Source organism: Notothenia coriiceps, unplaced genomic scaffold, assembly GCF_000735185.1.
Source record: "Notothenia coriiceps isolate Sejong01 unplaced genomic scaffold, NC01 NC01_scaffold00037244, whole genome shotgun sequence".
Taxonomy (NCBI): domain Eukaryota; kingdom Metazoa; phylum Chordata; class Actinopteri; order Perciformes; family Nototheniidae; genus Notothenia; species Notothenia coriiceps.
Window position 1 is genome coordinate 13,722,043 of NW_011369945.1, and position 12,689 is coordinate 13,734,731.

The 12,689-nt window shown below is 43.2% G+C and overlaps 1 protein-coding gene across 1 annotated transcript in view; it reads right to left on the reverse strand.

The window, feature by feature from the left end:
• syne1a (spectrin repeat containing, nuclear envelope 1a) overlaps positions 1-12,689 on the reverse strand; it is a 96,486-nt gene that overhangs the window by 18,908 nt on the left and 64,889 nt on the right. Inside the window, exons 79-107 of the mRNA XM_010794282.1 lie at positions 12,083-12,274; positions 11,185-11,316; positions 10,908-11,008; positions 10,560-10,710; positions 10,332-10,460; positions 10,026-10,199; positions 9,674-9,889; positions 9,444-9,545; positions 9,209-9,328; positions 8,907-9,107; positions 8,625-8,798; positions 8,379-8,510; positions 7,334-7,530; positions 7,021-7,153; positions 6,721-6,903; positions 6,454-6,603; positions 6,111-6,287; positions 5,854-6,009; positions 5,608-5,763; positions 5,340-5,510; positions 5,059-5,192; positions 4,760-4,964; positions 3,702-3,884; positions 3,435-3,581; positions 3,060-3,214; positions 2,557-2,704; positions 2,376-2,470; positions 2,042-2,276; positions 1,348-1,542 (exon numbers count right to left, since the gene is read on the reverse strand). Coding sequence (XP_010792584.1) covers positions 1,348-1,542; positions 2,042-2,276; positions 2,376-2,470; positions 2,557-2,704; positions 3,060-3,214; positions 3,435-3,581; positions 3,702-3,884; positions 4,760-4,964; positions 5,059-5,192; positions 5,340-5,510; positions 5,608-5,763; positions 5,854-6,009; positions 6,111-6,287; positions 6,454-6,603; positions 6,721-6,903; positions 7,021-7,153; positions 7,334-7,530; positions 8,379-8,510; positions 8,625-8,798; positions 8,907-9,107; positions 9,209-9,328; positions 9,444-9,545; positions 9,674-9,889; positions 10,026-10,199; positions 10,332-10,460; positions 10,560-10,710; positions 10,908-11,008; positions 11,185-11,316; positions 12,083-12,274 — 4,644 coding nt within the window. The remainder of the gene's footprint in view (positions 1-1,347; positions 1,543-2,041; positions 2,277-2,375; positions 2,471-2,556; positions 2,705-3,059; positions 3,215-3,434; positions 3,582-3,701; positions 3,885-4,759; positions 4,965-5,058; positions 5,193-5,339; positions 5,511-5,607; positions 5,764-5,853; positions 6,010-6,110; positions 6,288-6,453; positions 6,604-6,720; positions 6,904-7,020; positions 7,154-7,333; positions 7,531-8,378; positions 8,511-8,624; positions 8,799-8,906; positions 9,108-9,208; positions 9,329-9,443; positions 9,546-9,673; positions 9,890-10,025; positions 10,200-10,331; positions 10,461-10,559; positions 10,711-10,907; positions 11,009-11,184; positions 11,317-12,082; positions 12,275-12,689) is intronic.

Sequence of the window (12,689 nt, forward strand, 5' to 3'; positions counted from 1 at the left end):
GGCAATGAAAAACCTCTACAAAAGACCAATACACTGCAAAAAGAGAAATATATTGACATGGTGGACAGCTTATATAACAAGGCTTCAAATTTATTATATACTATAACATGTTTTAATTGGGGGGGTGGACTTCACATCCTCGAGGGGGGTCCGGGGGTACACCCCGGGAAGATTTTTTTAACATTTTAAAGTAAAATGCTTCAATTTGGTGCACTTTGAGCGCCCAATTAGAGACTGATCTAGGGGGTACAACTCTAAACACCCATATGAAAAAGATAGGTTTGCATTTTATTAATCAAATAAGTAGGTATGTGAACATTTCCAATAACCTACCATAGCCAATAACAAATACATGTAACTTATTTTATTTGTGTTGTTCATTCATATCTTATTTTACCAGTTAACATTTATTTATTTATGTATATTTTAAAATCTCTCCAGTTTTAAACAATATTTTTGGTTTACTGTCCTATAGTATACATTGGAATGATTTCAAACCTGTTTTTATTTATCCTAATAATTATAAAGGTGTGCCTTGGAAATATTTGTTTACATAAATTGTGATCAAAACGTTTGAGACCCACTGAGATAACTTCGACTAAAGTGAACTATCTAAGCCCTCAGAGTCCTTTACCTCACTGAGCCTCTCAGTCTGACAGGAGAGGACTCTCCCTCCACATTATTGTAGAAACAGCTTCTTATATCCGTTAGCGCAGCAGAAGCTAACAACAATCCCCGCCGGTACCGCTCTCCCCTCTCTCTCTCACTCTCACTTTGGCTGCGGGCGCCTGATAAGCCAACATCCTCCACTTTCATCACTTACAGCGCCCATCGTACAGGGCAAATGGAAAATGTAACCGGGGTGAAAAGGGTGTTATCTTTACTTAATTATGAATGTTGTTACATCAAGGCTGAAAATTCGTTTTTTTGTTATTATATCTTGTGGAAATGCAGATCCCCTGTCCTCCACCAGGGGGTGCTGCAGCACCCTCAGCACCCCTACTTCCCCGGCCCTGAGCACCATAGAGACACAGCTCCAAGCTTAGCCTTCAACACCCACTCTGCTCAAATGACGCTTCATACATGTTATATGTAACATAATACAGCACTGAAAGGGAACATTTTCACCCTTAAAACTGCTTTTGCTAAAAGCTCTATAGTTGTTAAACTGTTACAATGTTGCATTCCAATGAGTATAGGAACTTCAGCATTGAACAGGGATTGGAAATAGTAAGACAGTCAGTTATGTTTTGTGTCCCTTTTAACCGTAGCTTAGACAGAAAGGACCTAGAAAAAATCTAACCAAGAAACATGTTCTCTATTGCTCCAGCTGTAGTTCTGTCTCACCTTGAGCATGCCGTGGAGCACCCTCCTCTGCTGGTCCAGGCGGTGGTGAGCGTGCCTCCACCTCTCCTGAATGTCCATCAGCTCAGTCTGCAGGGTGGACTCGGCCCGGGAGTCAGCCGACAGCAGCAGGCTGCGGCCGGCCTCCACCGCCAGGATGTAGCACCCCTGCTGCCGCTGCAGCACGCGCTCCCTCAGCTGGAGGAGCAGAGACAGGGACAGGGGGCGGAGGGGGGGCAGGTTAACTACGGGAGACTACGGTTGGGGAAGGGGTGAGGGTTTAGTATTGGGAGCTTTAGATCTGCTTACATTTTTGTGTTAAATGACATTACATTTAAAGGTTGACAAGATGTATGAGTATTTTTTAGGCAGGATACATGATTGTAAAGATTTCAAGACATGGACTAGACATTTTAAATGAAAAAGGTCTGATATGAACATTTGCTAAAAACACTCTCTCCCAGTGACCTCATTAATATGCAAACATTTTGAATAAGCTTTATAAGAAATAATTACTTCCAGACTCACTGGGATTTTCAGTGACCGACCTCCTGCACCTGCTCTACCCTTGTAACTAATTATAAATTCAATATCATTATTATCAAACATAAATACTTTGGATGATTAATTTCAGAGAATACATTTGAATAGGGGGATAAGTTAAGGAGTGAGGCTCCTCCATAGTTTCGTCCCCTACCTGAATCTGATCCAACAGGTCTCTGGCCTGCTGCAGGGCGACGGGTTCTCCTGGCTGATGCACATCTGGATCACGAGTCACTTCTTGAAGCCATTGCAGCAGCTTCTCTGACATCTCCCGGTAGTTCTGCCACTGTCGGACCAGACTGTCAATGATGCCTCTTCTCTGCTGGGCCCGCCTCACCACACCCTGCCACTGGTGGCTCAGCAGGGCCAGCTTCACACTGAAGTCATCCCTGTATGAGAGAAAACATCAAGAATGACTTATTTTCTCCACATAACTGGATAAATGTATTCATAAAATCTGACTTGTTTTTTAAATGTAGTGTGTTTACCTGTCATCCATTTGTCCCTGGTCCAACATCTGATGACCATCACTGATGATGGAGTAGAGAATCTGTTGTCTGCTGAACATCTCTGCCTGGAACAACTGAAAGTCAAAACAAATCTATATTAATAACACTTTAGTTACAAAAACTGCATATGGTGCACACGTCCTTGAAATGCTTCTCTGACCTCATGGTCTCTCTGCTGCTCCAGCAGACTCTGATAGTTCCCTGAGATCTCAGCAGCCAGCTTCTGTTCAGTCTGAGACAGGAAGTCCATCCACGCCTCACACTTCTGCAGGAAACTCTGCTGCTGCAGCAACACTGCCTGCAGTTTACTGGAGAGGGACAGAGGATAGTTGTTTCAAACATAAACAATCTGTTATACCTTCCTGTTTGGAGGCTAATTATTAGTTTTAAAGCATAAAACCTTTAATTAATGAACTACTAAAACTTACACTGGCAGGCAAAATGTTAATTAATAATTAGTTCGTTTTTGTAATTTGTTCATTAAAGTGGCAACATTTTTTATAGGAGAACCCTCAATGAAAGTCTTACTCAATATGAATGTTGTCTAACAAATTACAAACACTTTCTTAAAACATGTCATTGTTAATTTATACAAAGGAATAAATACAAATAATAAGTGCTATTTCTTGTATTTACATAAAAAGGTGAAGTTTAAAAAGGTACCTGAATCTCTCTGTGAGGTGAGCAGAGTGAGTGGCCCAGGCTCTGTTGAGACTTTGCAGCCGTTTAACGTCTCTGTCGCTGACCGGCAGTCTGTACATCAACTCATTCACACGCTCCAGGTCCGGAGACAAACTGCTCAGCTTCAATAAGGGAACCTAGGAACAAATAAACACACATTTTTTAGTATGACAGTCTAACAAGTGCAACTATGTGCAAAACATGCTTTGTCTATCAAATGAAAGCAAATCTAATGAATTTAATTCACTTTTAGTTTATGGTCGAGTGATTTGCTATACAGGATGTTTTTGTTGAAAAAGCACCAGATGTTTAAACTCAATTAATACATAATAACTCAGACAGCAATGTTTTTCACACCTTCAGTTGTTCCATGCGTGTCTGCACCACAGTGAGCTCTGGGGAGCCGACCGGGTCCGACTCCTTCAGCACCTCATCGGCCTCCTCAGCCTTACGGATCAGTGCGTCCATCTGCTCTCTGAAACCCTCACAGGCCTGAGATCCACACTGAAACAGTCAGACAGACACAGTTAGAATGGCGTACCTTACTGATATATTGAGGTTGTGTATCGGGAACAGAGATATGTTTTTCATTCGGTCCATGCCCACAAATCCCCACTATCCTACCTGCAGTACTTCCTGCTGCCTGTTAAGGGCGTGCTCAAGTGTTGCTAGGCGATGTGTGAGTGACAGATGGTCGGACTGTAAGGCTGCTGAGGACGAGGCGTCAACTTGGACCTTCAGCTGCTCCCCTAAAGCCTGCAGCTGCCGGAGGGACTGATGCACGGAGGCTTGGTCCGCGATGCACGCCTACAACAGGTATGTCAGCAGAGAGAAGCAGGTTAGAACCAGAAAAGGCAGTTCCTCTTAAACACCTGAAGGGAACCCTCAACAACCAAAATTACTAAAATTAAAGAGAATTTGTTGTATTTTTTGGATTAAAAAAAAGAACCAGTGTAGAACCACACAGTGTCTAGCAACAGTCGGCATCCAAAATGTGCCGTCTGCGTCTTCAGACATCGACCAGCATGGCCCTATAAGCCCAGCGTGACACCGGGAGACCCCTGTGGTGTAAATCAGCGGCCTGTCTTTCCCTTTGCAGTCGCTTTTTCAAAAGGCCTTTGTTAAATTGTGCTGTGAATCTACATTCAAGCAGACAAAAGGGCAGGGTGCCATTTGGTATTCTGCAGAGGGGGGCGAGGCTTTGTGGATCCTCATAGTGAACTGACAAGCCGTTCCAGAGCTTATTCACAAAGTCTTAGAATAGGAGGCAAAGGGTAAGCTCCCAATGCTGTCAAAACATTTTTTAAATAATCATATGATGCGTTTCAAATGGCATACTAGGTTACTACATACTGCATATACATACCCAATCAGTATGTAGTAAACACTGTGTACTAGATTCACTTTACATGACTGTATCAGTAAATGTAATACCGATCATAACAAATATTGTTTATCAAATAAACACTACCACTTCCACCGAATGTAATAGGTTCTAGTATTAGGTCTCAGATTGAGAATTAATTCCAATTTAGTAAACATGTGAACAAAAAATCCTCATGCTACTGCATCATACATATAATGATCACTATGAAAGTGCTTTCAACATTTTCAAAGTACTTTCAATTTTGAACATAACCACATAGTGGACTGCTTTGTTACACTGTCCTATCTCTACTCACATCGCAGTCCATTATCCAGGCACTGCTCTCCTCCTCTGTGATCTCACTGTCGGTGGCGCTCTTCAGCAGACGGTCGGCACGTGCTTCCTGTTTCTGCACTGCCGTCACACACTGGCCACATGATGACCTGTAGCGCTGCCACAACCCCAGCAGAGCCTTACTGCTCCTCAGCTGCTCTGAGATCTGCTCCAGGAGACTGTTCCACCTAAAACAGAGGAGGCGAAACAAATAGACCTCAGCTCAGATGTTGCTTCAATTTCCTGTAAAGTCACTCAAGGATGTATTTGTGTGACCCGTACCTAATGTTGAAGTCTCGGAGCGCTGTGTTGAGTGTTTCAGCCACAGAGGGGTGGCACTGTGTGAGTAGCTGGTGTGTTACCGAGCCAAATTTCCTCAGGCTGCTCTCCTGTTTATCCATCTCCTCCTGCATGTTCTTTAAAAAGAGACACCCAACAAAAGTCAATTTCATTTTTATGTTTGTTAAATTTGTTTAAAACATTTTTATCTGAAACACAGTGCAGACAAATATCTTACGCATGACTTTATGCTCCATCTACAGTCTTTTTAATAAACTCCTTACCTCCAGACCCTCCATCTGCTGCTGCACCGCCTCCAGAGACCCGTTAAGGAGGCACAGCCTGGACACAGAGTACCTCCCCTCCATCAGGTAACCATTTATCTCCTCCGAAGCTCGGCGGTATAGCGTCCACTGCTCCAGTAACGACCGCAGGCTCACCTTCATCCGACTTATCTGATGAGAAAAGGAAGGTATACAAAACCTTGTAAGTGTCTTAAGGGGTTCAATAGGAAAGTGTAGGCAGGGAGGGTAAGTGATCCAAAAAGCTCACCTTGTGGTCCAAATGAGCCCAGGATTGGTTCAGACCTTTGAGGGTCTCTTTGACAACAGAGCATGCTGCTTCTTTCTTATCCTGTATAAGAGCATTTCCTCTTTCTTCTGCTTTCTCTAGATCCTTCTCTTTTTCCTTCACCAATTCCTCCAACTCCTGAAATAAATATTGTATTTTTATAAATATAGACATTCTACAAAAGTGTGTTAGGCATTGAGAGCAGTGCTTTATGTACTGTATGTGTACCTGACAGTCTTTAAGTGCAGTCTGCACCGATGCTACATCCTCTATCCTGTGTCTCTTCTTCAGTTTCTCCTCCTGTACAGTGAGCCAGGTTTTCAAGGCCTGAACTCCATTTTCATGCTCCAACCAACCTTCCAAAACTCCTTCTAAAAGCTGAATCTAAAATAAAAACAGATTTTAAAACAAGTTGAAAACCCAACAGCATACGAAAAATGTCAGACGGAAACAGTCAGGTCTAATTTCACACAGACTGAAATGACCTTTTCAGCGATGAGCCCTTGTAGAATTTGCCACCGTCTGTTCATAGCTCCCAGCTTCTCAGCGAAGTCTGTTTTGTCGCTGCGCTTCCCCTCCACATCCTGGCTGCTGATCTGCAGCACCGACTGGTTTACAAAGTCAACGGTCAACTGCTTACAGGTCAGATCTATGCGGAAACCCTGAAATACAAATGAGACATGAGGAGGAGGGAATAAAAGGGTCTGTTAATACACTCCTTGACTTAATACACTCTTGACTTATAATATGTGAAGTTCTTTGGCAGCTTGACCTGAGAGGTACAACTTGGGAGCCCTTTTGGGGTAAAGAGAAAAAACTGTATTCTACCTTATACTTCTGCAAAAAGTCCTGGACCACTTCTGAGCCTACAGCTGCCATTATTCTGTCCTTGTCCTCCTGTATGATGTTCTCCATGAGAGAGATCCAGCTCATCAGCTCTGTGATGGCATGCCGGGATGCCAGCTTCTCCATCTGCAACTAAGGGACGAAAGCAGAGGGGTTAAAGAAGTTTCCTCTGCTAGGACAAAACCCCTTGAGAAGCAAGTTGTGCGACAATAGTCAACCATTTAAGTGTAACGGCTGCTGTTCTCAGACCTGGTGTAGCTTCTCTTGTACTACTGGGATACGAGTCAGCAGCTCAGCCCACTGAGTGTCGATTTGGCCGAGCATCGTCCTGAGACCAGCTGTGTCGACTCTCTTCAATCGCAGGAGCTGGTTGCCTGTACTCAGCACAGAGGAGCGCAAGGACGACTTGGCATCCACCTCTTTGGAAAACTCCTGTCAGAATAACGACAGCGAGATAAGTTGGAATCCAGCCATGTGTTAATGAATACTATAAATGCTATTGTTAGTTGTGTGGTACATTTGGGATGCTTGTGTGATAACCACACTAACCAGAAAGGCGTAGAGGTGGTCTCTAACGGTCTCCAGCTCCTGAGGCACGGTGACGGACTGAGTCGTCCAGAACTCCAGCTGGTCCAGAGCAGACCGCAACCAGTGGCTCAACTGTGCCGACTCACTCTGGTACCTGACATTCATACAGAGGAATTATATTTCAGTACCGACAGCTTCTAAAAGATTAAAGGCATATTTATGTCTGTATTCAGCCTCTAGGTATCACCAACAGGATTGCTGACTCACATAGCTACATAATTGATTTTATTCTTGGCACACTGGCAAATAGCACAGACTATTGTTAGAAGCTGACCTGCTCCAGTGCTTCAGCGTGGAATCGAGGCGGTGCAGCTCCTTGTTGACCTTGGTTGTCGAGGAGAGCCAGTGGTCTCCCAGCTGGGTCAGCTGGTTCTCCAGGTCTGAGCAGCCAACAGAGAGGAGAAGCCGTCTGCCCTCCTCCAGGAACTGGTACAGCTGGGGCTGATGCTCCGTCAGGCTGGCCTTTAGGCGCTAAGATAGGAGAAGGATAACTGATTAATTATCAATTCAATTTTATAAGTGTTCATCTTGTAAGCCCATTTGCTTAAAGGTGACCTATCATGCAAAATGCACTTTTGTACGTCTTTTATTCATGAATATGTGTCCCCGGTGTTCCAGGGAACTCACCAAGTGTCAGAAAACACAACCCTCTCTATTTTCCTCCATACCCAAACCTCTTAAAAAGGGGCTGCAACGGATCTGATACAGACTGATCCAGATTTGAACACTTCTGTGACGTCACAGAAGTGGCGTTACGGCTATTGGGCCAACTCCACCAATCAGGAGGAGACAGCCACGGACATTGCTGTTCGAAAGCGCTGGAGACGCTGTAGTACATATGCCAGGCCTGTAGATGGTGCTGTTCTCACAGAATCAGCCCATGCAAAGACAGTGTTAAATTGAGCGAAATGAGGAATGGCTAAAATGCATGATCTGTTTGGTATTTTGAAAAATAAAAAGTATAAATATGCCTTATATAGGTATGGTCCTACACTATATTATTCAAATATAGCATGATAGGTCCACTTTAATTTAGTGCAAGTCCTGCCGTATTAGTCTTGTTAGTTTTTTTTAAATAGATTTATTTAGATAGAAATGCTGCAATGAAAAAAAAAACAGCCTATAATACAGTATTTGTACTCCTCTTTTGGTCAACTAAGATAAAGAGACATTTTTGTATATTTTTTGTTTTATATTTTCGTAAAAAATATTGTAGGTTGATGTAGTCACAATAAGTGTTTAACGACGTTGGTGCTGTCTTCATCGTCATCTTTTTCTCAATCATAAAAATATACTTTAGTTCGTATAAAGATATTTACCTGGAAGAGAGCGATCCTTTCAACAAGTCTTTCCTCCGTCTCCTCCACTAGACCTATAGTGGGTATGCTACACTCCACCGCCTCCAGCTGTCTACACAGAGCCTGGTAGTCTTCCACAAGCCTGGTCCATGACTGCCAAACAGAGGAGAAAGAAAAGAGTTTACTTAATTCATTCTGCATGTTGTTTCATTTAACTAAATTGTACTGTTGCTAACTTCTATTATTTTATAAGTAACTTTTCCTCACCTCTAGTATGCCCTCCAGCTCCACTCCCCTCCTGTGGGCCTGTTTGAGCACACTGTGGGCTGAGGCCATTATCTCCTCCATGGCCTGGCTTTCCCGTTGAGCCACGAGACCGGACACTTTACCGTAGAACGTCTGAGTGAGGATCATATGGCATTCCAGACCCTGGAAAAAGTCCTGGATTTAAGGAAAAACATATTTGTTAGAACGTTAAATAAGTGGGTCTCTTAATCAACAACAATCAATTCAGTGAAAAACAGTATCCATTTTAGTCATTGTCTTTACTTTGTGTTTGTCCAGCAAAATCTGGACTTCGATAACAGAAGCCACTGTCATCTTCTGGTCGGCAGCCATCTTGTCCTGGGCGGTGTCCACCAGGTCTGTGAGGTCATGGAGTGCAGCTTCATACTGAGCCTTGAGAGACAAGCCGTGGTTCAGGCTGCTACGTCTGGAGCCCACCATCAGCACCAGCTCCTCATAGCCATCCTACAAATATATATCAACATGTCAGTCATGAAGTATTAAAGTTCTTGGAGGTAATGACCACAAGAGAAACAGAAATAAGGTCCTTAGGAAGGAGATATTACCTGTAGTTTGAGAAGTTCTTGGTGAGCGATTTGGTCAGATTGTAGTCCCTCTGCCCTTGTCTTCATCTCCGTCACTCTCTGCTCAAACTCCCTCAGACTATCATCCACCTCTGATAATGTCTACAAAAGATGCAACACATTTAATGAAAAATGTCCATTGAGAGGCTATTGCCAATTCCAATACTGTCCCTATATGTTTTATCTTTTATGTATCTGCCCTTCGTCTGTATCATACCTCTATCTGTTTGGATGCAGGTCTGTCCACAGTTCCAGCCATCTTCTGAAGCAGCTGGTGTTTACTCTCACTCAGAGCTGTGAACAGCATCCTCAGTTCATTCTGGCAAGGACAACAGAAAAGACCGTAGCTCAGACCAAGCGAGAGGCAGTTTAACTTTAAGAAAAACATGCTCCATACTCTAAGTTTCATCAAAATCAGACTGGTGGTTCAGCAGTCTTGTTATGTACCTGATAGGTTGAGTGTTCCTGCAGCCTGTCCCTCATGGAGTCACAGTGCTGGTCCAGAGTGGCGTCCAGCAGCCCCATCCTCTCCTGCAGGCCCTCCAGTGTGTCCTCCATCAGGTCTTGCTCCTCTCCTCCACAGAGCCGACCTGCTCCTCCGCCCAGAAGTTCTCTGCACTGGTTCACTTCCCCGGTCATCTCCTTTAGCTGTTTATTCAGACCCTAGACACAAGAGCAGAGGTCCGTTATGAGGTGATTCTTTTCCATCTAGTAGCATTTTGATCGTGTTGTCTGTTGATTAGTGAAGTTTATGTTGTATTTCTGGTGCCAGCCAGGGTAGCAACATCTGATTTAATACCTCTAGGTTTGTGAGTTGTGTCGATGTATCTTCAGACAGCAGCACAGGACCAGAGAGCAGCTGATTCTCCGCAGCATCTAACCAGGAGGAGGCTGCTGAAACTGCAGCATACAGATCCTGCTGGACTGTTGTTTCTCCAGAAGAAGATTTACGTTTCCTGTCACCATCTGCTGTCTGTAAGGAAGAAGACAAAATATTATCTCAGTGCATTAAAAGCTTTCAGTAAGAATATTTTTCACATATAACATTTTCACTGGGGAACATAAGTAATGAGAAGTTATCATAAGGAAGAAATATGTGCCTTACCTCAAGGGCGATTATTTCCAGAGTCTGACTGCAGGCCTCGAACAAAGCTCTGGGAGAGCGAGAGTCCTGGCTGGCACAAACACCTCTGAACACAACGCTGGGGCTGGACAGACGGGACCGGTGGAGCACCTGAGAACAAGAGGGAAAAATCACAATAAAAGTGTAAAATTACATGGCAGTAAACTTTTATTGAAACACATCATAATCCATGACGCGTGGCATGTGTACCGGGCTAAGCTGGTCCTGTTCCAGGGAGTTGAGGGAGAGCTGCAGCTTCGTGCTCTGGTCTTTGTTCAGGTTTTCCCAGCGCTGCCTCATCTGCTCCAGAGGAGACAAAGTCTCAGACTCCAACAACACTCCTCCTGGGATGGACATCTCACTGTGGGAGGAAGAGGTGGGTTGTATAAGATACTTTTATCTGGTCCCGGACTGTCAATGTTTTTTAAACACGTTTGTTTATTTGACAGATTTAACACATTATTCATTCATATAATAACTCTCCCAGATAGGAACATATGGCTATAATAAACAAATCACATCAAATCACAGAAACCTGAATAGACAGAAGTGAAGTACCTGTCCCCATTGGGTGTGGTCTGTTGGCTGAGTAACTCCTCTCCAGCGCTGGCTACAGACTGCAGCAGCCTCCTCTGCTCAGCTACTTGCTGCTGCAGCTCCTAGAAGGCCACAAAATCTCAGAGTTATATTAGATGAATCTAAAAAATCTTATTAAACCAAATTGATTTGCACTAAACATGTTATCCATCTTGGCACTCAAAGTACAGTGCTTAAAATAGTCTCAGCTCAGGTTTATTAAATATAAAAACTAAACTAAAGTTCATCTTCCTCTTACCCTCTGTCGAAGAAGGTTGTTGTGATGCTGCTGTGTGCGTGTTGTTCTAGCCTGGGAAAGCCATTCCTGAACATTGGGACTCTGAGACAGAGATGAGTCTGGCTCACTATCCTCCTGCTCCTGCAATGAACCCTGGGAGAAAAAACAGGAAACTTCAGAATTTGATGAAATGCTCAAACACTTTAACAGGAGAGAAGAGGACAGGGAATCTGACTTTCTCTCTGGGGAAGAGGCGATTAAGTTTCCCGCTAAGTTTGGTCCATACCGTATGTGCATAGATTAAGTAATCAACTTCTTGATGTAAGTTCACTTAACTGTACTAAAACTGAGATTTCAACACTTCTAGAATAAATCTATATTTAAAATCAATTTCATTAAGTCCTATATTTAAAAAAAGAAGTTAAAGTGAAAGTGATCCTATGTGTTATAGGGTGACTTTAATTAATTTCATTATTTTCTACAATTACACATTGTTATATTATCACATTAAGGGAAGCCAGCAGCAATGGCCCATTTTCAGTTAAAATGTGGAGATTGAAGAAGACATAAAGGGACAAAGCCAAACTGTTGAGTCATCAGAAACACACCTGCTGCAGTACATTAGTGTAAGCATGTGATGAGGTAGCATCCTTTTGTCTGTTGTTTGAGGCCCATTGTGGGACACACAGGCTCTTGTTGTTCCGTAGTGGAATACAGTGGACTTTTATGAAGGAGTATGACATGACCTTTAGTACTTGTACAATACTACCATTGATACAGTTAGACAGCGTCCCATAATGCATCCAGCAGAACAAAAATGACACAGAGGAAGGAAAAATGTGTGGGAATGTGGAGGGGAAGAGAATGTAGGTTGTGAAAAAGGAGAGGACGGACGACCTCACGTGACCTCTGAGCTCACCTGTATGCCAAGTTGTTTGTCCTGCAACATCTGCTGCAGCTCCATCAGGCTGTCTTTGAGGGAGCGCAGCTTGAAAGCGAGTTGCTCCGCCTCTCCCTTGGTCTCAGCCCGGCCCTCTAACAGCAAGCTCTCGCTGTGGATGGACAGCTCGGAGAGATACGACACCTTCTGCTCGATCTCAAACAGCATATTCTGGAAAGGCAAGAGTTATAGTTGAGAATCAAGCTAAACTGTTCAAAAGCTCAAAATCCTTTACATTAACTTTCCTAGAGAGTCTCTCATAATAAACATCATAACATCTTATGCATACATAATAAAGCAGCAGTTATTATCTTCTACAGGTTCTACAGGCCAAATGTATCTATCACTGCTATGACTTTATTTCACAGAGCTTTACAAAAAGTATTATCTCGGCATCAAGATGTGTTAGCAAATGTTTTTCAGCATTAAAGGTTTTCTTGGTAGGTGGAATCATTGGTTCCTAAACCTTTTTGCTTGTGGCCCAATAAAAAGAAGCAATGATTATCTGAAAGCCTTCACCACAAATTGCAACCAGAAGAACCAAAGGGCGATGTTATTTTTTATTATATTTTTAGATGAGAAGGTA